Consider the following 27,117-nt stretch of genomic DNA (forward strand, 5'->3'; position numbering starts at 1 on the left):
CCAGGAAGGGGGTTATTGCAGTAGCGATGTGACCTGAATAACCCCCATAGTCATGATAGTTTGAAATCTGTTCATCATATAAAAAAGTGGTTACCGTGTTAGCATTTGTGGAACTACAAGTTTCAGGATGCCATTTGCAGAGCATGTAATGACATACTGTAATTCCAAAGCTGCAGGAGAAACACAATTTACCTTAATAAGTTATTTTCTCTTTACTGTACAGATAATAAATATGTCCCTGTATTTTTGAGATGAAACAGATTACTATACATTTGGATATAAGGAGAATAAAACACAAAGTTTCTTTGGATGCCTGTTCCTGATACTCTGACTGTGATTGGCTGGCACACACTGTGTGATCTCCCATTTGAAGAACACTGGGAATTGCAGTCCTGCTGGTGTATCTGTCTCTGTTTTCATCTGGCTACATTACTGCAAATCCCAGAATCCTCAGACTGATAACACTCAACATCACTTCCTCTTAAAATCCTATTTGACTGCAAGGTATGGGCTGAACTGCTTTGTTAGATGAGCTTTATCTGCGTGTAGTATATGTATTTGTATGTGCAAACATGTGCACTGTTATATTACATAATGTGACTCCATATCTCCTACTCTGCATGAAAAAAAAATATTGCAATGTTTTATATTTGCAAAGATAAGCTAGTTGCTTTCATTCATATATGCACATTACTAAGGATGTGGAATCTGTGTACTGTAGAATTGTCTTTTTATATTACTGGTCTTAACTACATTTAATAATGTTTTATCTTCGAGAGAAGCTGTCATTTACATATAGCTTGTATTTCAGTGAGTCAAGAAATGTTACATACAGTATGACATGCATGCTAACATTAGCAAATGTAAAAATGCCTGTACTATCTACCTATCTATCTATCTATCTATCTATCTATCTATCTATCTATCTATCTATCTATCTATCCTATTTGATGCATTTTATAGTAATAATTTATGTGTGGAAATTGTTATAATTTTTGTGAAGTCATCATTTATGAATGCCTTATTTGTTTATTGCTAAGTAATAGATAAATAATTGGACCATCCAAAGCCTACTGCAAAATATTACAGACTTATATAATGAAATATGGGCCCTACACACATACCGATCCGCCGCCGAGCTGCCCGACGGCCGATACGGCCGACGGGCGACCCGGCGGCGGTGGGGAGGTGACGGGGGGAGTGAAGTTTCTTCACTCCCCCCGTCACCCGGCTCCATAGCACTGCATGCTAATATGGACAATCTCGTCCATATTGGCCTGCATGCATAAGCGACGGGGCACCAACGATTAACGAGCGCGGGGCCGCGCATCGTTAATCGTTGGCGCCTACACACAGAACAATATGAATGAGTTCTCGTTCATTTATGAACGAGAACGTTCATATCGTTCTGTTTTATCTGCCAGTGTGTAGGGCCCATTAGACTGTGATTGATATTTCTCAGATAACCAAGTACGGGATGCATTCGGCACCGACAGCCGACATCCTGATGGTAAGTATCGGGGTTAAGATTAGTGCCCGTGGATGGGTTAGGCACTAGGCGGATTTTTTAGTCATTACCCAAACCCTCCGAGGGCTAGCCGTAGCTGTCACCCCCAGGAGGTTTAGGGTAGGGGACGGTTAAAATTCTTACCCCGTCTGGTGTTGGGATCTTCAGTTTTGGGATGCCGCTGTTGGTCATGTGACCACCGGCATCCCAACCGCCGGTATTACATACCGAACCAACAAGTACAATATCTCCATCTTGCCTCCCATGCTAGTAAATAGCAGATATATCTGTATAGCCTCACATCCCTTCCCTATTCAGTATGCCCATATCCCCACATGCAGTTATATAGCTATATGCTTCATATTAAGAGATATTAGACTATACAATATAGTGTCATTCTGTTAATTTAATTCATCCCCTTCATGGCACAGATTATCCAGGTGTGATTGTTAGCAGCAGTGGCAGCATCAACACTGACCCATGGCTCCTTCCCTACCCCCTTTCCCTGACCTAGCTTATTATAAAAGTAGAGTATATGTAGAATGGGGGTTATAGGGGAGTTAGGCACTAGGGGGGTCGGTTAGCCTAATTCATGTTTGTACGCAATGCCAATGTTTTCGCAAAAGAGCAATTATTAGTAGATTGCGCATGTGCCGCGATCGCACTGTGTACACCAAAGTATATATACCTTGTATATATAGTCTTTATACGCAGACTGATTGACAGGAAGGGACCTTTTGGGGAAGTTAATGTGGGAGTGGTAGCAAAAACGCAGGCATGTTTTGAGGCGTACATCTGCCATGTAAGTAGAGCAACATGGCACCAGCGTCACTACTGCTGCGCCCTGTCTGCATTACCATAGGTCACCTCTAGGGGTCGATGTTCCTTGTTATTGTGTCAGTGCTGCATATGAGGATGCAACTGTGGATGGCTTAGCCATGGCTCTGGTGGGCGTCTGTCTTATTTTCTGGGCGGCAGCTTCACTTGTGATTATTGGCAAGTCCATAACCTAGAGAAACACTGCTGCTATGCATTTGTGTACAAACCTGAATTAAGCCCATAATGCGGACAATAGGCTGGTCCTTCTCAAACCTCCCCTTTACCCATTGAAAAAAGCAAACAAGAATGGTGATGACCTGCTATCATGAGACTGATTTAAAAACGTGTCATACGGCACAATTTTGTCACTTGGCATATCTGCAGAATGGAGAAATCCAGTTTGTGAATAATATATGTGCTGCATGGAGAATTGTTAGAGAAGGTGGGATTATCCCAAAAACATCTAATTCATACCCGCCTTCTCTCCCGGATTGTGAATTGGGAAGCTCTCCCGAGCAAATAGGCCAGCCTTCTGCTCTACACACTTCCTCAAAGAAATGGGCGGTGCAGAGGTTGGATCACTTTATTACCAGTGTCTTACGTCTTGTGGCATTGAAAATGGGGGCGCATGAGATGGCACTAGGGCCTCCTCTCCCCGACTTCTCACTCGGGGCCTGTAAAAAGTTGTCAAGTATGATCTGATTAGATGTGCCATTGTTCTCTCAACATGTTCTTTCAAGCAGATGTGCCAGTAAAATACAATATGGAGTATATTGAATTAGGAGCACATTCGGTCCTGCAAGCCGGGTTTTTACAGCCAATTTGCATAGCGGATTGCATTTGCAGTCCAATTCCAAATGCTCAGTACTCTTTTTCTCATATGTTAAATTCCTGAAGAACCTACACTTACAAGACAATAACTGTCTAAACTTATTGGGGACCAGAAGGAACAATTATTAACTTTAATGTGTGAGCCTTACATCTCTAACATTAAATGTATAAGCTTTGCCATTAGGAAGCGTTTAGCTCCTATATAATATAGCCTCCTTTCGGTCTTATTCTAACCAGACTTTCACCACTAGGGGCATATATAATAGGGTCTGAGATTGCCAGAGGTGCCGGATGCAGGCCGATCGCTGATGTTTATTTAAAGGGGCAATCATTTACCAGGCAAAACCATGCCTTGTAAATGATTGCCACTTTTAAAAAAAAAACCCGCCAGAGATCGTCCGGCATCCCGCACCTCCAGCAAACTCGGACCCTATTATATATGCCCCCTGTTAAGTATTTTGAGCACAGTACCTATTCTGATTTTATTCACAAAGCGTTCTTCATGGGTTATTTAGAGATGGTTGCATATTTTTGCTAAAATAGCAAAAACTGCAACCACTAAATTGCATTCTGTGGCCCAGCATGTGTGGTGCTGCCCAGCTATGCAATCTCAAATTCAACTGCGATCACGTTGCAGAAATCTCAAATAGAGATTGACACCTGCCTGGCTGCATATGCAGGTGCACCACCGCCATGTTTCCGATCACAGGAAACGCAGGCGACATCATCGGGCCACCCGGAAAACGTCCATGACAGGCCTGCATTTCCTGGTCCTTCCGGGATGTGATCGCATCATGATAGCTCACACACGCACACTGCGACCGCTACGCGTGCGCAGATGTCTGAAAATGTGCGATTCTTGGACGTCTGCGTCCACCTCTGAATAGCCCCATTCGTCTGCCGCTCTTTATTTGAATCGGTAAAAGCCTGTATTTTACTGATAACAATATAAAATGGCTATCAATAAAACTACACCAACATACATCTCTTTACTTGTCTCAAGTACATTTTCACCCCTCTGCTCTGCACAAGATATGTGTCCCTCATCTACAGTCATTACCTGCTCCCATTTTCTTGGACTGCACTCACTCTGTGGAACTCAACAAGACTGTTCTAGAATACAAACCTTAACATCCCAACATTATTCTACCTGTTTACAACCCCCTCTACACAGTTCACACAAATACGAGTACGGATGGTGTAATGGTTAACATTACTGCCGCACAGCACTGAGGTCCACAGTTTGATTCCCACAATGGCCCTAACTGTGTGGCGTGGGTTTCCTCTAGGTACTCTGGTTTCCTCCTACAATCCCAAAATATACTTGTAGGTTAATTGGCTCCGGACAAAAAAAAACTTACCCTAGTGTGTCCATGTACTGTACATCTGCTTAAGGTAGACTAGATGGGCCAAGTGGCTTGAGAACCGGTGATTTATTTAGTACCAAAATTATTTGGATTTAACCATCTATGCTGAATCATGGACAGGGCTGTTTCTAGACAATTTGGCTCCTAGTGCGAGCATTAAAAAAATGCGGTCCCCCCTATCATAGACATTCAAATATGCGCCCCCCCCCCCCCCCCCCATAGACATAAAAAACCCTATTTTGCGTGCGCGCTCCCTAAGAGGGGGCTTGGCATCGCTGAAATGGATGTAGTTTTGCAGGAAAAGATTACCTTACATCCCAGTTTTTGACCCTGCAACAACAGACCTCGGCCACCACAGGAAAAAAAATCCTTCCACCAAATTAAGCCCCACACAGTAATGCCTCTTACACTATATTATGCCCCCTGCACCATATTATGCCATACACCGCTATGCCTGTGATACATTATGCCCTACAGTAAAGCGTCTAATTACTTTTAAATTACCTGCTCGTTGCCAGGGGTTTCATGCGCTTGGTGTCATGCTTATTGCCAGGGGTTTCATGCGCTGGGGGTTTTATACTCTGGGATCGATGCTCGTTGCCAAGGGTAATGTTCGTTGCTAAGGGTGTACATCCACTGGCAGGTGCCAGCCCGCCAGCACTGCTATCCTACTCCCCCTCCTCTTGCACATAGTACTCCGCTCGGGAGGAAGAGTTTCACAAAATGACACAGTTGCGTTGTGACATCAATGCAAAACTCAGTCACAACGCTACCGCATCATTCCGCGAATGTTACTATTTGTCCTTTGAGATTAATCTATCCCTGGAGACATGAGCGGAGAGTGCAGTAGCTGGAAATAGCCACGGAAAAGTTTGTCCTCATTTAAATGTCTGAAGAAAGGGAACAGAATCACTTTCCAAAAAGCGTTGCGCATTTATGGTGTTATCACCAAGTTTCTCATCATGCCATGATGTATTTTTTGCCTAATTCAGAGATGTACGTAAACCCAGGGCCAGATTAACAATAGGGAAAATGGAGCTCCAGCTCCAGGCCTCCACATAAAAATAGGCCCATCATGCTGGCAGCAGCTGCACGGCTGGCCAAACAATAAATCATAAGTATTAAAATAGTTTTTGTAATTTTCTCACAAAATTATGCAATGTTTCCATATTTATGGATTTAGGGAGACATTGGTGCTCATAGTGTATATAGGGTGTACACGCCCACATGGCTCTGGCCACACCCACACAGCACTGGTCACAACTCCTTCCGTTCTCAGTATAGGCCCTTAAAAATTTTCAGCTCCAGGCCCACGTGGCCCTTAATCCGGCCCTGCGTAAACCCGGTGGTTTACGTACATCTCCAATGTTTGTGGGACTGTGCTTGTGCAAGACCCCGCTCTGTGTTGTACAAAATGAGTTCTGCATGATCGCACGCAGGGCCTGCAATCCGCAGCCTGATTGACTGGCAACAGTTGTTTGGGGATGGGCAGAGGGTGGCGGCGGGCAGTGTTCTACTAAAAAGAGGTTGTTTGAGGGTGTGCAGAGGTCAGGGTCTGAGTCTTGCCATGCAGATTTCCTGGCCCCAGCAGCATGAACAGACCGGCCATCTTGTGTAACCAGAAAAGGTTAATTATCAAGCGTCTTATAAAGTGATGTTGAAAAAACAAACAGACAAACAGAAATAAACCCCCACCTCTTTATTGAATTGCTGCTTTAATTTAGGCACATGGACTTGCCTTTTACATAAAAAAAACACATTATTATATTCTCTATATATTTATCTATTGCTAATACAAGAACGTGTTCTTCACTGCTGCACTTACACGTCTCTATATATTGACATGTACTGTTTCTTATAGGTCTCATACTTGCAGTTTCTGAGTCTAACAAGATGAAAAAGCAAAAGAAGCACCTGACCGAGCGGATCCTTAATCATGCCCTGGGCATCATCTATTTGCTTACAGGAGAGGTGAGAATTCTGGAGACTCCAGTCTCATTTGCAGGATCAGATTGTAACAAATGTGACAAGTGACTTTAGTTTCCTGTAATATCACATCACCAGACCCTGCCCTATTGGAGTTTAAAGTCTACAGCACATCGGTCATCTTATTATCTGCTCTGCTACCCTCTTTATTCCCTACTCCTGCTACTCTGTCCACTCTCTGTCTGCTGCTGTCCCGTTCCGGCCCCCTATTAGTTTTCTCCTCTGTCCTGCTCCACCCTCTAGCCACCACCTCTGTTCCCCTTACCATGTTATCAACGACCCTGGTCTGTCTAGGGATGAACATTGGAAGACCGCCATTGAATGGTTGCTGAATTTCCAACGTTAAATAATGTGATTGAATGGCAACTAACCATCACATCATGACCATACCATGGTATAATCATTGATGGGTATACTGTGCACAGAAGCAGAACTAGCCGGAGCTTCGTGCATGCGCAAATAAACTGAGCTGCAGACACCACTTTCTGGCGTCTGAAGCTGAATTCAAACAGGCATCGGAAGTAGCCCACTTTAGCAGTTTTATTGATGCATCAAATCGCTGGCAACCATTGCAAATCAGCTATTCGATATAAAAAGTAATTCCATCGGATTGGGAACTTTGATGGTTGCTAACCATCGATTTCTGATGTCCATGCCTACCCTGGTCCTCCTTCTCTCCTGCTAGACTAGGGTCTGTCCCTTTTCCCTAGCAGCGGGAGCCGGCTGCCACTACTTATGCATGTTAGAGATTGGACAGACCTTACATGATAGAGAATTGTTATATATACACAGGGGATGCGGTCATGTGACCGCCGCTAGAGATCCCAGCGGTCACCATGCCGCCGCCGGGATCCCGAGCGATCAAACGCCGGACAGTCGGCATGCCGACTAACGGGCTATTCCCACTCGTGGGTGTCCAAGACACCCATAGAGTGTGAATAGATTCTGTGGCGAACCTCCGAGCCCGTCGGCACTCTGTGATCGGGATCCCGGGGTCGGTATGCTGCCGCTCTCACAGCCCCAACCCATACACAGTAGGGGTCTATTTTACAAGCAATATGTTAACTGTTAACTATATATTGAAATGAATGAAGGGCTTGTAGAAAGATGATAACATACAGTACTGTGAAGTTATTTTTACTCTTGCATGTATGCACGTCAGTCAAAGTATCTGCACAGAGGAACCATCAAACAGCTAACGAATGATGCAGTGGTGAGCAACTGGCGCATCTATACTCAATATAGTATCACAAACAAACCTCGTTGTTTATTTCTCTTACGTCCTAGAGGATGCTGGGGACTCCGTAAGGACCATGGGGTATAGACGGGCTCCGCAGGAGACATGGGCACTCTAAAGACTTTAGAATGGGTGTGCACTGGCTCCTCCCTCTATGCCCCTCCTCCAGACCTCAGTTAGATCCTGTGCCCAGAGGAGACTGGGTGCACTGCAGGGGAGCTCTCCTGAGTTTCTCTGAAAAAGACTTTTGTTAGTTTTTTTATTTTCAGGGAACGCTGCTGGCAACAGGCTCCCTGCATCGTGGGACTGAGGGGAGAGAAGCAGACCTACTTAAATGATAGGCTCTGGTTCTTAGGCTACTGGACACCATTAACTCCAGAGGGTCGGAACGCAGGTCTCACCCTCGCCGTTCGTCCCGGAGCCGCGCCGCCGTCCTCCTCACAGAGCCGGAAGATTGAAGCCGGGTGAGTATTAAGAAGAAAGAAGACTTCAAAGGCGGCAGAAGACTTCAGATCTTCACTGAGGTAACGCCATTGCTCCCACATATACACACACAGCGGGCACTGTAAGGGTGCAGGGCGCAGGGGGGGATGGGGGGGGCGCCCTGGGCAGTAAGATTAACCTCAAGGGACACTGGCATAGAGATTAGATACGGCGGAGGCCGTATATTAAAAAAAACCCCGCCAGTATAATTGATTTGAGCGGGAACGAAGCCCGCCGCTGAAGGGGCGGAGCTTGATCCTCCAGCACTAACCAGCGCCATTTTCTCCACAGCACACTGCAGAGAAGCTGGCTCCCCGGACTCTCCCCTGCTGAACACGGTTACAGAGTGCAAAAAAGAGGGGGGGGGGGCACATTTAATTGGCGCAGTGAGTGAAATTATATATATTTTTCTCTGACGTCCTAAGTGGATGCTGGGACTCCGTAAGGACCATGGGGAATAGCGGCTCCGCAGGAGACTGGGCACAACTAAAAGAAAGCTTTTGGTCTAACTGGTGTGCACTGGCTCCTCCCTCTATGACCCTCCTCCAGACTTCAGTTAGAATCTTGTGCCCGGCTGAGCTGGATGCACACTAGGGGCTCTCCTGAGCTCCTAGAAGAGAAAGTATATTTTAGGTTTTTTATTTTCAGTGAGATCTGCTGGCAACAGACTCACTGCTACGAGGGACTAAGGGGAGAAGAAGCGAACCTACCTGACTGGAGATAGTTTGGGCTTCTTAGGCTACTGGACACCATTAGCTCCAGAGGGATCGAACACAGGACCCGACCTCGATCGTTCGGTCTCGGAGCCGCGCCGCCGTCCCCCTTACAGAGCCAGAAGCAAGAAGTGGTCCGGAAAATCGGCGGCAGAAGACCTCGGTCTTCAACAAGGTAGCGCACAGCACTGCAGCTGTGCGCCATTGCTCCTCATGCACACCTCACACTCCGGTCACTGATGGGTGCAGGGCGCTGGGGGGGGGGGCGCCCTGAGCAGCAATATAAACACCTTCGCTGGCAAATCATCACAATATATAGTCCCAGAGGCTATATATGTGATAAATTACCCCTGCCAGAATTCCTGAAAAAAGCGGGAGAAGTCCGCCGACAAAGGGGCGGGGCTAACTCCCTCAGCACACTGGCGCCATTTCTCCCTCACAGCTCCGCTGGAAGGATTGCTCCCAGGCTCTCCCCTGCAGTATCAAGCTACAAAGGGTAAAAAAGAGAGGGGGGGCACTAAATTTAGGCGCAGTATAATTTATATAGCAGCTATAAGGGGAAATAATTCAGTTAATCCCTGTATTATTATAGCGCTCTGGTGTGTGCTGGCATACTCTCTCTGTCTCCCCAAAGGGCTTTGTGTGGGTCCTGTCCTCTGTCAGAGCATTCCTGTGTGTGTGCGGTGTGTCGGTACGGCTGTGTCGACATGTTTGATGAGGAGGCTTATGTGGAGGCGGAGCAGATGCCTATAAATGTGATGTCACCCCCTGCGGGGCCGACACCTGAGTGGATGGTTATGTGGAAGGAATTACGTGACAGTGTCGACTCCTTACATAAAAGGTTTGACGACATACCAAATATGGGACAGCCGGCTTCTCAGCCTGTGCCTGCCCAGGCGTCTCAAAAGCCATCAGGGGCTCTAAAACGCCCGCTACCTCAGATGGCAGACACAGATGTCGACACGGATACTGACTCCAGTGTCGACGACAATGAGACTAATGTAACTTCCAATAGGGCCACACGTTACATGATTGAGGCTATGAAAAATGTGTTGCACATTTCTGATGTTACCCCAGGTACCACAAAAAAGGGTATTATGTTTGGAGAGAAAAAACTACCAGTAGTTTTTCCTCCATCTGAGGAGTTAAATGAAGTGTGTGAAGAAGCGTGGGCTTCCCCCGATAAGAAACTAGTAATTTCTAAAAGGTTACTAATGATGTACCCTTTCCCGCCAGAGGATAGGTCACGTTGGGAAACATCCCCTAGGGTGGATAAAGCGCTCACACGCTTGTCAAAGAAGGTGGCACTACCGTCTCCGGATACGGCCGCCCTAAAGGAACCTGCTGATAGAAAGCAGCAGGCTATTCTGAAGTCTGTATATACACACACAGGTATTATACTGAGACCAGCTATTGCTTCAGCATGGATGTGCAGTGCTGCAGCTGCGTGGTCAGATTCCCTGTCGGAAAATATTGATACCCTAGACAGGGACACTATATTGCTAACCGTAGAGCATATTAAAGACGCAGTCTTATACATGTGAGATGCACAGAGGGATATTTGCCGGCTGGCATCTAAAATAAGTGCAATGTCCATTTCTGCCAGGAGAGGGTTATGGACTCGGCAGTGGACAGGTGATGCAGACTCTAAAAGGCACATGGAAGTTTTGCCTTATAAAGGTGAGGAGTTGTTCGAGGATGGTCTCTCGGACCTAGTTTCCACAGCAACAGCTGGGAAGTCTGCATTTTTACCCCATGTTCCCTCACAGCCAAAGAAAGCACCGTATTATCAGGTACAGTCCTTTCGGCCCCATAAGGGCAAGCGGGTTAAAGGGGCGTCCTTTCTGCCCAGAGGCAGAGGTAGAGGGAAAAAGCTGCAGCATACAGCCAGTTCCCAGGAGCAAAAGTTCTCACCCCGCTTCCTCTAAGTCCACCGCATGACGCTGGGGCTCCACAGGCGGAGCCAGGTACGGTGGGGGCCCGTCTCAAAAATTTCAGCAATCAGTGGGCTCGCTCACGGGTGGATCCCTGGATCTTTCAAGTAGTATCTCAGGGGTACAAGTTGGAATTCGAGACGTCTCCCCCCCGCCGTTTTTTCAAATCTGCCTTGCCAACAACTCCCTCAGGCAGGGAGGCAGTGCTAGAGGAAATTCACAAGCTGTATTCCCAGCAGATGATAGTCAAGGTGCCCCTACTTCAACAAGGACGGGGTTACTATTCCACAATGTTTGTGGTACCGAAACCGGACGGTTCGGTGAGACCCATTTTAAATTTGAAATCCTTGAACACATATATAAAAAAATTCAAGTTCAAGATGGAATCGCTCAGGGCGGTTATTGCAAGCCTGGACGAGGGGGATTACATGGTATCACTGGACATCAAGAATGCTTACCTGCATGTCCCCATTTACCATCCTCACCAGGAGTACCTCAGATTTGTGGTACAGGATTGTCATTACCAATTCCAGACGTTGCCGTTTGGTCTATCCACGGCTCCGAGGGTCTTTACCAAGGTAATGGCCGAAATGATGATACTCCTTCGAAAGAAGGGAGTTTTAATTATCCCGTACTTGGACAATCTCCTGATTAAGGCGAGGTCCAGGGAGCAGTTGTTAGTCGGGGTAGCACTATCTCGGGAGGTGCTACAACAGCACGGCTGGATTCTAAATATTCCAAAGTCACAGCTGGTCCCTACGACACGTCTACTGTTCCTGGGGATGGTTCTGGACACAGAACAGAAAAAAGTGTTTCTCCCAGAGGAGAAGGCCAAGGAGCTGTCATCTCTAGTCAGAGGCCTCCTAAAACCAAAACAGGTGTCGGTGCATCACTGCACGCGGATCCTGGGAAAGATGGTAGCTTCCTACGAAGCAATTCCATTCGGCAGGTTCCATGCAAGAACCTTTCAGTGGGACCTGTTGGACAAGTGGTCCGGATCGCATCTTCAGATAACTGATAACCCTGTCTCCAAGGACCAGGGTGTCTCTGCTGTGGTGGCTGCAAAGTGCTCATCTTCAAGAGGGCCGCAGATTCGGCATACAGGAATGGGTCCTGGTGACCACGGATGCCAGCCTTCGAGGCTGGGGGGCAGTCACACAGGGAAGAAACTTCCAAGGACTATGGTCAAGTCAGGAGACTTCCCTACACATAAATATTCTGGAACTGAGGGCCATTTTCAATGCCCTAAGTCAGGCAAAACCCCTGCTTCAAAACCAGCCGGTACTGATCCAGTCAGACAACATCACGGCAGTCGCCCATGTAAACCGTCAGGGCGGCACGAGAAGCAGGACAGCGATGGCAGAAGCCACAAGGATTCTCCGATGGGCGGAAAATCACGTGTTAGCACTGTCAGCAGTGTTCATTCCGGGAGTGGACAACTGGGAAGCAGACTTCCTCAGCAGGCACGACCTCCACCCGGGAGAGTGGGGACATCATCCAGAAGTCTTCCAACTGATTGTAAACCGTTGGGAAAGGCCACAGGTGGACATGATGGCGTCGCGCCTAAACAAAAAGCTAGAAAGATATTGCGCCAGGTCAAGAGACCCGCAGGCGATAGCTGTGGACGCTCTAGTGACACCGTGGGTGTACCGGTCGGTTTATGTGTTCCCTCCTCTTCCTCTCATACCAAAGGTACTGAGGATAATAAGGAGAAGAGGAGTAAGAACTATACTCATTGTTCCGGATTGGCCAAGAAGAGCTTGGTACCCGGAACTTCAAGAAATGATCTCAGAGGACCCATGGCCTCTGCCGCTCAGACAGGACCTGCTGCAGCAGGGGCCCTGTCTGTTCCAAGACTTACCGCGGCTGCGTTTGACGGCATGGCGGTTGAACACCGGATCCTGAAGGAAAAGGGCATTCCGGAGGAAGTCATTCCTACGCTGATTAAAGCTAGGAAAGAAGTAACCGCAAACCATTATCACCGCATATGGCGAAAATATGTTGCGTGGTGTGAGGCCAGGAAGGCCCCAACGGAGGAATTTCAGCTGGGCCGTTTTCTGCACTTCCTACAGTCAGGGGTGACTATGGGCCTAAAATTGGGTTCCATTAAGGTCCAGATTTCGGCTCTATCGATTTTCTTCCAGAGAGAACTGGCTTCACTACCTGAAGTTCAGACGTTTGTTAAGGGAGTGCTGCATATTCAGCCCCCTTTTGTGCCTCCAGTGGCAACTTGGGATCTCAACGTGGTGTTGGATTTCCTAAAGTCACATTGGTTTGAGCCACTTAAACCCGTGGAATTGAAGTATCTCACATGGAAAGTGGTCATGTTGTTGGCCTTGGCTTCGGCCAGGCGTGTATCAGAATTGGCGGCTTTGTCATGTAAAAGCCCTTATCTGATTTTCCATATGGATAGGGCAGAATTGAGGACTCGTCCCTAATTTCTCCCTAAGGTGGTATCAGCCTTTCATCTGAACCAACCTATCGTGGTGCCTGCGGCTACTAAAGACTTGGAGGCTTCCAAGTTGTTGGACGTAGTCAGGGCCCTGAAAATTTATGTTTCCAGGACAGCTGGAGTCAGAAAGACTGACTCGCTATTTATCCTGTATGCGCCCCACAAGTTGGGTGCACCTGCTTCAAAGCAGACTATTGCTCGCTGGATCTGTAGTACGATTCAGCTTGCACATTCTGCGGCTGGACTGCCGCATCCTAAATCGGTAAAAGCCCATTCTACGAGGAAGGTGGGCTCTTCTTGGGCGGCTGCCCGAGGGGTCTCGGCTCTTCAACTTTGCCGAGCAGCTACTTGGTCGGGGTCAAACACGTTTGCTAAATTCTACAAGTTTGACACCCTGGCTGAGGAGGACCTAGAGTTTGCCCATTCGGTGCTGCAGAGTCATCCGCACTCTCCCGCCCGTTTGGGAGCTTTGGTATAATCCCCATGGTCCTTACGGAGTCCCAGCATCCACTTAGGACGTCAGAGAAAATAAGAATTTACTCACCGGTAATTCTATTTCTCGTAGTCCGTAGTTGATGCTGGGTGCCCATCCCAAGTGCGGATTGTCTACAATACTTGTATATAGTTATTGTTTAACTAAAGGGTTATTGTTGAGCCATCTGTTGAGAGGCTCAGTTGTTGTCATACTGTTAACTGGGTATTGTATCACGAGTTATACGGTGTGATTGGTGTGGCTGGTATGAGTCTTACCCGGGATTCAAAATCCTTCCTTATTGTGTCAGCTCTTCCGGGCACAGTATCCTAACTGAAGTCTGGAGGAGGGTCATAGAGGGAGGAGCCAGTGCACACCAGTTAGACCAAAAGCTTTCTTTTAGTTGTGCCCAGTCTCCTGCGGAGCCGCTATTCCCCATGGTCCTTACGGAGTCCCAGCATCCACTACAGACTACGAGAAATAGAATTACCGGTGAGTAAATTCTTATTATATAAAAGCGCTGTACTACTGGGATTTTATTCCGGTGTCCGGTGGCGCTGGGTGTGTGCTGGCATACTCTCTCTCTGTCTCTCCAAAGGGCCTTATTGGGGGACTCTCTCCATATAGATATATCCCTGTGTGTGTGGGGGTGTCGGTACGTGTGTGTCGGCATGTCTGAAGCGGAAGGCTCATCTAAGGAGGAGGTGGAGCAGATGATTGTGGTGTCTCCGTCGGCAATGCCGACACCTGATTGGTTGGATATGTGGAATGTTTTAAATGCAAATGTCTCTTTATTACATAAGATATTGGGCAAAGCAGAGTCCAGGGATAGAACAGGGAGTCAAACCATGGCTTTGACTGTGTCACAGGGCCCTTCAGGGTCTCAGAAACGTCCACTGTCCCAAGTAGCAGACACTGATACCGACACGGATTCTGACTCCAGTGTCGACTACGATGAGGCGAGGTTACACCCAAGGGTGGCCAAAAGTATTCATTATATGATTATTGCGATAAAAGATGTTTTGCATATCACGGATGACCCCTCTGTCCCTGACACGAGGGTATGCATGTTTAAGGAAAAGAAACCTGAGGTAACCTTTCCCCATCTCATGAGCTGAATGAGTTATTTGAAAAAGCTTGGGAAACTCCAGAGAAGAAACTGCAGATTCCCAAGAGAATTCTTATGGCGTATCCTTTCCCGGCACAGGGCAGGTTACGGTGGGAATCCTCACCCAGGGTGGACAATGCTTTAACGCGCTTATCCAAAAAGGTGGCGCTACCGTCTCCAGACACGGCGGCCCTCAAGGATACTGCTGATCGCAGACAGGAGACTACCTTAAAATCAATTTATACACATACGGGTGCCTTGCTCAGACCGGCAATAGCGTCGGCTTGGGTTTGTAGCGCTGTAGCAGCGTGGACAGATACCTTGTCAGCTGACATTGGTACCCTAGATAGGGAAAAACCACAGAGAGAAGCGCTGTCACTAAAGTATTAATATGTTTTATTAAAAATAACCTTATTCATATATAAAAATTATGAGAAAGCCTAAACATCCTGTGACTTTAAAAAATCTTTTAGCAGCAACACATCAAAACATGTAACAATTTGTATTCCTCACTAAAGGTGCATACACACGGAGAGATTTTGACTATGAGAGATTTTGACTGAGAGATTTCCCTTGAACTGGCAGTAGGAGATTTTGACTAACTTTACCAGAGATTTTGTCTAACTATGCAAGAGATTTTGGCTATGGGAGATTTTGGCTATGGGAGATTTTGACTATCTCATTTAAATAAGGGGATGAGTGGGGGAGTGTCATATATAGGATGATTTTACAGGGTGGCTGGTATTTAAATAGCTAAAAGTAAAAAAAAAAAATTGCGTGGGGTCCCCCCTCCTATGTAAAACCAGCCTCGGGCTCTTTGAGCCAGTCCTGGTTGTTAAAATACAGAGGACAAAATGAGTAGGGTTCCCCCATATTTAGACAACCAGCACCGGGCTCTGCGTCCGGTCCTGGTTTAAAAAATACGGGGGACAAAAGACATAGGGGTCCCCCGTATTTTTAAAACCAGCACCGGGCTCCACTAGCCAGGGAGATAATGCCACAGCCGGGGGACACTTTTATATTGGTCCCTGCGGCCGTGTCATTACCCCCCCAACTAGTCACCCCTGGCCGGGGTACACTGGAGGAGTGAGGACCCCTTAAATCAAGGGATCCCCCCCTCCAGCCACCCAAGGGTCAGGGGTGAAGCCCGAGGCTGTCCCCCCCCATCCGTGGGCGGTGGATGGGAGGCTGATAGCCTTTGAAAATGACATAAAAAGAATATTGTCTTTTGCTGTGGAACTACAAGTCCCAGCAAGCCTCCCCCGCATGCTGGTACTTGGAAAACCACAAGTACCAGCATGCGGGGAAATAACGGACCCGCTGGTTCCTGTAGTTCCACAACAAAAGAAATACCCAAATTAAAACACAACGCACACACCGTGAAAGTAAAACTTTATTTAAACACACTTACACACTCACACATACTTACCTACACCCCACGCCGCCAATCACGTCCCCTTGTCCAGTAGAATCCAATAGGAGTACCTGTAAAAAAAAAAAAGCATCCCCTTTTTACACATTACGGCAGACAGCGTCCCCTTTTTACACATTACGGCAAACAGCGCATCCATTTTACACATTACGGCAGACAGTGCACCCATTTTACACATTACGGCAGACAGCGCACCCATTTTACACATTACGGCAAACAGCGCACCCTTTTTACACATTACGGCAAACAGCGCACCCATTTTACACATTATGGCAGACAGCGCACCCATTTTACACATTACGCCAGACAGCGTCCCCTTTTTACACATTACGGCAGACAGCGCACCCATTGTACACATTACGACAGCCAGCACTTCATACCCAGCCAGTTCTTCCCACACACACACACACACACACACACACACACACACACACACACACACACACACACTTTAAACAACAGCTCTGCACATGCTGTCTAAAATATTCCCCCCACACGCAGCGGCTCCCAGCAGACGTGACTGGCACCCCCTCACTGTGCAGCCACGGACCTGATACTAATGTGTGCCGCCCGCCCGGCTACAGGGACGCACCCGGCGCCATCTCCCACTGTGCAGCCATCTTTCCCCCACGGACCTGACACTAATGTGTGCCCTCCGCCCGGCTACAGGGACGCACCCGGGCCATCTTTCCCCCACGGACCTGATACTAAAATGTGCGCCGCCCGCCCGGCTACAGGGACCCCCCCGGTGCTGACACTACAGAGCAGCATCTTCCCCCTCTCCCCACCTCCCGGACAGACTGGAGCCGTGTTCATACTTAACGTATTTAGGAGTGTCTGGAGCTCCGGAACGCTGCTGTGCTGCTGGCTCTTCCCTCGTCTCCGCGCACTGTGACTGAGGTAACTAAATGGGCGGCGGGGAGTGGCTTTGCTTAATGAGATCGCTATCGCTGGGAAAAATCGCTTGTGCAAACAAAATATGAGCGATTTTAACTAACTTTTACAGCGACATAGTCTAAATTGACTTGCTTGCACAGTCTATTTTTACCAGCGATAGCGACCTGGCGGGGACGCGCATCGCTATCGCTGCCTGTGTACACACGGAGCGATATGCACTTACTTTCTGAGCGATTTTGACTATATAGTCAAAATCGCTCTGCTATATCGCTCCGTGTGTATGCACCTTGAGGTTCAGCTTATGACAGCTAGCAGTGTGCTCCAGGTGAAGCTTGATGGAAAGTGGTGAGAGAGCATTATAGCCTTTGAATTTTCATGCCGTTCTGAATGAGACTGTGAGCGTTATATCTATTATTTCCCACAAGCCCTGCACATTCTAATGCAGTGTCCCAGAGCGGGCAGCCGGCGCCCTACGGACATAACACAATTGTTGCCCATTGCATAAATTGGGTTAAGTATAATAACAGGCTCCAAAATAGCGTCACATGCTTAATCTGTTATTGTGCTATTATAAGCTTCATAAGAAAAGCTGGTCAATTCTGGACGGCATTATTGAGAAATAAGAGCTAAATAGGGATTTCACAAATAATGGAGCGGATGACATCAATGTGAATAATCCCTATATACATCACGGATGAACTTTTAAACCCTCTACCAATATATGGTTTCAAGTGTTTCAATCAGCCCACGCATGGAGCTTATTCTAAGGAATTCCTGTTAATCACAAGAGTTACCATACATTATATAAAGGGTAGATTGACACATTGTTCCAAAGGAGACCTTAGTGAGGAATACAAATTGTTACATGTTTTGATGTGTTGCTGCTAAAAGATTTTTTAAAGTCACAGGATGTTTAGGCTTTCTCATAATTTTTATATATGAATAAGGTTATTTTTAATAAAACATATTAATACTTTAGTGACAGCGCTTCTCTCTGTGGTTTTTATTAATTTTTGTTTTTTGAGGCTCAGCACCTCAAATAAGTGAAGCTGCAGTCAGTATTGATATCATCAGTGTCTCATAGTCAGTACACCAGCGCCTACTCATATTTCTTTGTAGATTTTTTCTTCCCTAGATAGGGATACCATTTTATTCACCTTAAGTCACATTAAAGACGCAGTCCTATATATGAGAGACGCTCAGAGAGACGTTGGGCTGCTAGGTTCGAGAGCCAACGCCATGGCGATTTCTGCTAGGCGAGCCCTGTGGACCTGCCAATGGATGGGTGATGCCAACTCAAAGAGACATATGGAAGTTTTGCCTTACAAGGGTGAGGTTTTATTTGGGGTAGGTCTCGCAGACCTGGTTTCCACAGCTACCGCGGGTAAATCTACTTTTTTACCTTATGTTCCCCCACAGCAAAAGAAAACACCACAATATCAGATGCAGTCCTTTCGGTCGCATAAGTCTAGAAGAGGTCGGGGCTCTTCCTTTCTCGCCAGAGGTAAGGGTAGAGGGAAAAGAATGCCTGCTACGGCTAGTTCCCAGGAGCAGAAGTCCTCCCCAGCTTCTACTAAATCCACCCCATGACGCTGGGGCTCCACTGAGGGAGTCCTCCCCGGTGGGGGCACGTCTTCGACTCTTCAGCCACGTCTGGGTTCAATCAGACATGGATCCTTGGGCGATGGAAATTGTATCCCAAGGCTACAAGCTGGAATTCGAAGACGTGCCTCCGCGCCGATTTTTCAAATCGGCTTTACCAGCTTCTCCCCCAGAGAGGGAGATAGTTTTAGCTGCAATTCAAAAGCTGTATCAACAGCAAGTGATTGTCAAGGTTCCCCTAGTTCAACAGGGGAAGGGGTACTATTCAACCCTGTTTGTGGTTCCGAAACCGGATGGCTCGGTCAGACCCATTTTAAATTTAAAATCCCTAAACCTGTACTTGAAAAAGTTCAAATTCAAGATGGAATCGCTCCGGGCGGTTATCTCCAGCCTGGAAGGGGGGGATTTTATGGTGTCACTAGACATAAAGGATGCATACCTTCATGTCCCCATATATCCCTCTCATCAGGCGTGCCTGAGATTCGCTGTACAGGACTGTCATTACCAGTTTCAGACGTTGTCGTTTGGGCTTTCCACGGCCCGAGGATTTTCACCAAGGTAATGGCGGAAATGATGGTGCTCCTGCGCAGGCAGGGAGTCACAATTATCCCGTACTTGGACGATCTCCTGATAAAAGCGAGATTGAGAGATCAGTTGCTGAAAAGCGTGTCGCTCTCCCTGAGAGTGCTGCAGCAACATGGCTGGATTCTAAATCTACCAAAGTCACAGTTGGTTCCAACGACTCGGCTATCTTTCTTAGGCATGATTCTGGACACGGAACAAAAGAGGGTTTTTCTCCCGATGGAAAAAGCCCAGGAACTCCAGAACATGGTCAGAGACCTGATAAAACCGAAAAGAGTGTCAGTCCATCAATGCACTCGAGTACTGGGAAAAATGGTGGCAACCTACGAGGCCATCCCCTTCGGCAGGTTTCATTCGTGGACATTTCAGTGGGACCTTCTGGACAAGTGGTCCGGGTCCCATCTTCAAATTCATCAGAAAATAAACCTGTCACCCAGGGCCAGGGTGTCTCTCCTGTGGTGGCTGCAGAGTGCTCACCTTCTAGAGCAGGGGTGGGGAACCTCAGGCCCGCGGGCCGTATAAGGCCCGCAGAGCCACTTGATCCGACACGGCTCACCTACCCGAAGGAGATGCCGGGTGCCCGCTGAGATTTTGTTACAAGCAGGCGCCCGGCTTCTTCCCCTAAGCAGCAGCCGGAGGCAGGAGCTCACTCCTGAGCTCCGGCTTCTGGCTCTGGCAATGTGCGGCTGTGCTATGGGAGAGATGTCATGACGTTTCTCCAATAGTTCTGAGGAACGGGGAGCCAGATGGAGGGCAACGGTCTGGAAGCAGGAGCGGGGCTGCTGAGTATTGTGGGGTTTTTTCTTTTAATGTGTGTGTGTAAGCGGCGCTACTAGGGGGCATAGCTATTGGGGCATAACAAGTGACTGAGGGCATATCTACTGGGGCATAACAACTGACTGGGGGTATATCTAATGGGGCATAACAAGTGACTGGGGGCGTATCTACTAGGGCATAACAACTGACTGGGGGCATATCTACTGGAAGCAGGCTAATTTTTAAGTTGATCATTTTTGTATGGCTCCCGAAGGATTTTATAAACATCCAAATGGCCCTTGGTAGAAAAAAGGTTCCCCACCCCTGTTCTAGAGGTTTGCAGGTTCGGCATTCAAGACTGGGTTCTGGTGACCACGGACACGAGCCTCCGAGAATGGGAAGCAGTCACACAACGAAGACATTTTCAGGGAACATGGTCAAGCCAGGAGGCTTGTCTACACATCAACATACTGGAATTAAGGGCCATATACAACGGCCTACGACAAGCGGAGAATCTTCTTCGCGAACTACCGGTTCTGATTCAATCAGACAACGTCACAGCCGTGGCTCATGTAAACCGCCAAGGCGGGACAAGGAGCAGAGTGGCAATGGCGGAAGCCACAAGGATTCTGCGCTGGGCGGAAAATCACGTAAGCGCTCTGTTAGCAGTCTTCATTCCGGGAGTGGACAACTGGGAAGCAGACTTCCTCAGCAGACACGATCTCCATCCAGGAGAGTGGGGACTTCATCAAGAAGTTTTTGCAGAGATAACAAGTCTTTGGGGACTTCCTCAAATAGACATGATGGCGTCACGCCTCAACAAGAAGCTTCGGAGGTATTGTGCCAGGTCAAGGGATCCTCAGGCAGTAGCGGTAGACGCCCTGGTGACACCATGGGTGTTTCATTAGGTCTATGTATTCCTTCCTCTTCCTCCCATCTCCAAAATGCTCCTACGGAAGATTTCCACCTGGGCCGTTTTCTCCACTTTCTACATACTGGAGTGAATATGGGCCTGAAGTTAGGCTCCATTAAGGTACAGATTTCAGCCCTATCTATATTCTTTCAGAAGGAATTGGCTTCTCTCCCAGAAGTCCAGACTTTTGTAAAGGGAGTGCTGCACATCCAGCCTCCTTTTGTGCCCCCAGTGGCACCGTGGGACCTTAACGTGGTGTTACAGTTCCTTAAGTCACACTGGTTTGAACCTCTTCAAACAGTTGAGTTGAAATTTCTCACTTGGAAAGTGGTCATGTTGTTAGCCTTGGCATCTGCGAGGCGGGTGTCCGAATTGGCGGCTTTGTCTCACAAAAGCCCCTATCTGATTTTCCATGTGGATAGAGCAGAGTTGAGGACTCGTCCTCAATTTCTGCCTAAGGTGGTTTCATCGTTTCATATGAACCAACCTATTGTGGTGCCCGTGGCTACGGGGGACTTGGAGGATTCCAAGTCTCTTGATGTAGTCAGGGCCTTAAAGGTTTATGTAGCCAGGACGGCTCGGGTCAGGAAAACAGAGGCACTGTTTGTCCTGTATGCAGCCAACAAGGTTGGCGCCCCTGCTTCTAAGAAGACTATTGCCCGCTGGATCTGTAACACGATTCAGCAGGCTCATTCTATGGCTGGATTGCCGATACCAAATTCGGTAAAGGCCCATTCCACTAGGAAGGTGGGCTCTTCTTGGGCGGCTGTCCGAGGTATCTCGGCGTTAGAACTTTGCCGAGCAGCTACTTGGTCAGGTTCAAACACTTTTGCTAAATTCTACAAGTTTGATACCTTGGCTGAGGAGGACCTCATGTTTGCTCAATCGGTGCTGCAGAGTCATCCGCACTCTCCCGCCCGGTCTGGAGCTTTCGTATAATCCCCATGGTCCTTACGGAGTCCCCAGCATCCTCTAGGACGTAAGAGAAAATAAGATTTTAAACCTACCGGTAAATCTTTTTCTCCTAGTCCGTAGAGGATGCTGGGCGCCCGTCCCAGTGCGGACTAAATTCTGCAAGACTTTTGTATATAGTTTTTGCTTACATAAGGGTTATGTTACAGTTTTGATCAGTCTCGTGCTGATGCTGTTTTGTTTCATACTGTTAACTGGTTCGTATATTCCATGTTATACGGTGTGGATGGTGTGGGCTGGTATGAATCTTGCCCTTAGATTAACAAAAATCCTTTCCTCGTACTGTCCGTCTCCTCTGGGCACAGTTTCTCTAACTGAGGTCTGGAGGAGGGGCATAGAGGGAGGAGCCAGTGCACACCCATTCTAAAGTCTTTAGAGTGCCCATGTCTCCTGCGGAGCCTGTCTATACCCCATGGTCCTTACGGAGTCCCCAGCATCCTATACGGACTAGGAGAAAAAGATTTACCGGTAGGTTTAAAATCTTATTTATTCACAGTGGCTGGTGCGCTGATCTGATGCATCTATTTAACACCTAAAATGTCCCACTTTGTCATTGTTTAGGAATATGTGATAGTGAAGAAGAATTCTCCTCACAGCGCCACCCACCTGCTGACCGGAGAGGTGAGTACTGTTGGAAAAGATGACCTTATCCTGGATATAATACACAGTTATACTTTTACTCACCATATGTGCCTATTTTTCTTTCTCACTTCCTGCAGATTCTCATTGTCTGTTTTGTCCCGCCTGGATAATTATTAAGCATTGCCTTTTATGTCTGTAACTGGGGGTAAATTTACTTAGATGGGAGGTTTTTTTTAGAACTTATGATGTTGCCCATAGCAACCAATCAGATTCTACTTAACATTTATCTAGCTGCTTCTAGAAGATAACAGAATGTGATTGGTTGCTATGGGCAACATCACCAGTTCTATAAAACTCCCACCTTAGTAAATTTACCCCCTGGAGTCTGAAATAGGACTTCTCTTTTTTTTTCAGGTGCCTATAAAATGTGGGGATGTCTCAATCTATTTCTCTATGGAGGAGTGGGATTTTATAGAGGAGAATAAGGACCTATACCAAGAAGTGACGTTGAAGAATCAAAAGATATTTCGCTCTTCTGGAAATCTGGAAGATATTAACCTAGGTGAGTTACCTCCACACTGAACAAAGGAATGCAGGGCCAGGACTTTATGCAGATATGGGGGTAATTCCAAGTTGATCGCAACAGGATTTTTGTTAGCAGTTGGGCAAAACCATGTGCACTGCAGGGGAGGCAGATATAACATGTGCAGAAAGAGTTAGATTTGGGTGGGTTATTTTATTTCTGTGCAGGGTAAATACTGGCTGCTTTATTTTTACACTGCAAATTAGATTGCAGATTGAACACACCACACCCAAATCTAACTCTTTCTGCACATGTTATATCTGCCTCCCCTGCAGTGCACATGGTTTTGCCCAATTGCTAAAAAAAATCCTGCTGCGATCAACTTGGAATTGCCCCCTATGTCCCTGCCCTTAGTAAGGTGAATGAAGAATTGTGCTTATGTACAATTCTCCATCACTGGGATTTAATGAAAATGTCAACATTTACAATGTTAACAGTCATAATGTCAATACCATTAATTGGACAGTTACGAAGTTGGCATGCCAGAATGACGAAATTAGGGTTAGGTTGTGGGTGGGTGGACTAGAGTTAGATTGCAAGGGGAGGTTAGTGATAGGCTGTGGGGTGGAGTCAGGTGGGTTAGGTTTAAGATGCAGGGGGGGAGATTAGGGTTAGGCTGCGGGGGTAGGGCTATTTAGGGTTAGGAACTAGAGGGTAGATTAGGGATAGGGTAATAATACTTGGAGATCTGACCAAGTATACGACCACTGGGACTCGGAAGCTGCTGCATGCGCCAGGACCAAGTAAGTGACCACTGGGCCTCCAGGGATGATATGTCGACATTATGATCATGTTGACATGATGAGTATTGACATAATGGCTGCTGCCATATCATACAACATCCTCTACACTACTTTTGAGGAAAATCTGTGTTCGATAAAGACCAAATAACAAAGATAAAAAATTAAAGTAAATAACATTAATATGCCTAGGCCTTAGCGCTGGCTAATGTGCTGGAAAAGGCATGTGCCAGTTTAGAAATCAGAAAGACTTTTGCTAACAAAAAATATGCTGCAGATCTGTACATCTAGCAAATTAAAACATGGGAATTTTGTCCATATATTGACCAAAACATTTAAGCTTGTCAAGGGAACATAACACTCTGCAAGTCCCTACACCAGTGGTTCCCAAACTGTGTGCCGCGGCACCCTGGGGTGCCTCAGGACACTTGCAGGGGTGCCTTGGATTGGTGGTCCAGAGTTAATTCAACTTATTTATGGTCAATGTGATAGGCAAAACCAGCGCTGGTGACTGCTAATCATAAAATATGTGGACACACAGAAGCGAATCTTTTCCCTCACCACATAACGGAACCTAAGGATGACATACAAACACAATTTACTTAATATAATTTCTCATACGTCCTAGAGGATGCTGGGGATGCTTCAAGAACCATGGGGTATAGACGGGATCCGCAGGAGACATGGGCACTTTAAGACTTTAAAAGGGGTGTGAACTGGCCCCTTCCTCTATGCCCCTCCTCCAGACTCCAGTTAGATTCTGTGCCCAGTGAGACTGGATGCACACTGAGGAGCTCTCCAGAGTTTCTCGGAAAAAATACTTTTTGTTAGGTTTATTATTTTCAGGGAGACCTGCTGGCAACAGGCACCCTGCATCGTGGGACTGAGGGGAAAGAAGCAGACCTACTTCTGTGAGTTTCAAGGCTCTGCTTCTTAGGCTACTGGACACCATAAGCTCCAGAGGGTCTGATCGCTAGGTACGCCTAGATGGTCGTTCCCGGAGCCGCGCCGTCAACCCCCTTGCAGAGCCAGAAGTCAGAAGCAGGGTGAGTAGAAGAAGATCAGAAGACTTCAGTGACGGCAGAAGATTTCAGTGACGGCTTTTGTGGTACCGTGCAGCGGGCGCGCTGCACGCCATGCTCCCACATACAAAACGGCACTACAGGGTGCAGGGCGCAGGGGGGGGGGGGGCGGCCTGGGCAGCATAAAACCTCAATAGCGACTGGCACAAGAGTATACAGTACCTGGGCACTGAATACAGAACCCCGCCAGTATAAATATATAAAAATAAGCGGGACTGAAGCGCGCCATTAAGGGGGCGTGGCTTAGCTCTCACAGCTCTAACCAGCGCCATTTTCTCTTCACAGCTGCAGAGCCGCTGAGCCTGGCCTCCCACAGTACTGTACAAGTAACAGGGTGCAAAATGGGGGGGGCACAAGTGATTTGGTGCTATTTTATTGAATTTAAAAGCGCTAACAGGTCTGGGCATTATATTACACGCTTCAGAACCGGGATAGGCGCTGGGTTGTGAGCTGGCAGAACTCCCTCTGTGTTTCTCTAACAGGCTTTACTGTGGGTCTTTCCCCTATAGCCCCAGTGTAGTTGTGGGTGTCGGTACGCGTGTGTCGACATGTCTGAGTGTTCTTCCCAGGAGGAGGCTGGAGTGGGGACAGAAAAGGCTGTGGGATTGGGTAAATATGTTGAGTGTTTTGAATGCAAATGTGGCTCGGTTGACTAAGAGATTAGATAAATCTGAGTCTAAAAACCAGACATGGAGAAAATCCATGGAGGATGCATTGTCGCAAGCTCAGACCCCTACGGGGTCACAGAAACATGCTTTTACCCAGATAACAGATACAGGTACCGACACGGACTCTGATTCCAGTGTCGACTATAGTGATGCCAGATTAAATCCTAAACTGGCTAAGAGCATTCAGTACATGATTGTGGCGATAAAAGACGTATTACATATCACGGAGGACTCTGCTGTTCCTGATACAAGGGTCTGTATGTGTAAAGGAAGGAAACCTGAGGTAACTTTTCCTCCCTCTCATGAACTGAACTCTTTTTTTGAAAAGGCTTGGGAAAATCCTGACAAGAAGGTACAGGTTCCCAAAAGAATTCCGGTGGCATATCTGTTCCCCTCTGGGGACGGGGAAAAGTGTGAGTCAACCCCCACGGTGGACAAAGCTCTATCGCTTCTGCCCAAAAAGGTAGCGCTTCCGTCTCCTGACACGGCAGCCCTAAAGGATCCTGCGGATCGTAAGCAGGAAAATACACTAAAATCCATTTATGTCACTACATGTTCGCTACTCAGGCCTGCCGTTGCTTCGGCATGGGTGAGTAGCGCTATTGAAAAGTGGACAGATAACTTGTCATCTGAGATAGATACCCTGGACAGGGATAGCGTGCTTTTGACTCTGGGTCATATCAGGGACGCTGCAGCATATTTAAAAGAAGCTGCAAGGGATATTGGCCTTTTGGGATCAAGGGCCAATGCCATGGCAGTCTCGGCTAGGAGGGCATTGTGGATTCATCAGTGGAATGCTGATGCTGACTCTAAGAAGACTATGGAGTCTCTACCGTTTAACGGTAGTGTCTTGTTTGGTGATGGCCTCACTGACCTGGTATCTACGGCTACCGCGGGTAAGTCATAATTTTTATCTTATGTTCCTACACAACAAAAGAAAACCCCCACTATCAGATGCCGTCCTTTCGGCCCAATAAATACAAAAAAGGACGTGGGTCCTCCTTCCTTGCTGCGAGAGGAAGAGGAAGGGGAAAAAGGTCAAAGGCTGTGGCAAGTTCCCAAGAACAGAAGTCCTCTCCGACTTTTACCAAATCCACCGCATGACGCTGGGGCTCCTCTGCGGGAGTCCGCACCGGTGGGGGCACGTCTCAAACTCTTCAGTCAGGTCTGGGTTCGCTCGGCCCTGGATCCTTGGATATTAGAAATAGTAACCTAAGGGTACAAATTAGAGTTTCAAGACGTGCCCCCTCACCGATTTTTCAAACCGGCCTTGCCAGCTTCTCTTCCAGAAAGGGAGGTAGTATGCGCTGCAATCCTAAAGCTGTGTCAAAATCAAGTCATTGTCACGGTACCCCCGTCACAGCAGGGGGAGGGCTTTTATTCGAGCCTGTTCGTGGTC

The 27,117-nt window shown here is 47.4% G+C and overlaps 1 protein-coding gene across 1 annotated transcript in view; it reads left to right on the forward strand.

Annotated features, from left to right (window-relative positions):
- Positions 1-226: 226 nt before the first annotated feature.
- LOC134949169 (zinc finger protein 614-like) overlaps positions 227-27,117 on the forward strand; it is a 58,483-nt gene continuing 31,592 nt past the window's right edge. The window contains exons 1-4 of the mRNA XM_063937591.1: positions 227-504; positions 6,386-6,495; positions 22,625-22,684; positions 23,060-23,207. Coding sequence (XP_063793661.1) covers positions 6,418-6,495; positions 22,625-22,684; positions 23,060-23,207 — 286 coding nt within the window. The 5' untranslated portion in view covers positions 227-504; positions 6,386-6,417. The remainder of the gene's footprint in view (positions 505-6,385; positions 6,496-22,624; positions 22,685-23,059; positions 23,208-27,117) is intronic.

This window comes from Pseudophryne corroboree, chromosome 8 (genome assembly GCF_028390025.1).
Source record: "Pseudophryne corroboree isolate aPseCor3 chromosome 8, aPseCor3.hap2, whole genome shotgun sequence".
NCBI lineage: Eukaryota > Metazoa > Chordata > Amphibia > Anura > Myobatrachidae > Pseudophryne > Pseudophryne corroboree.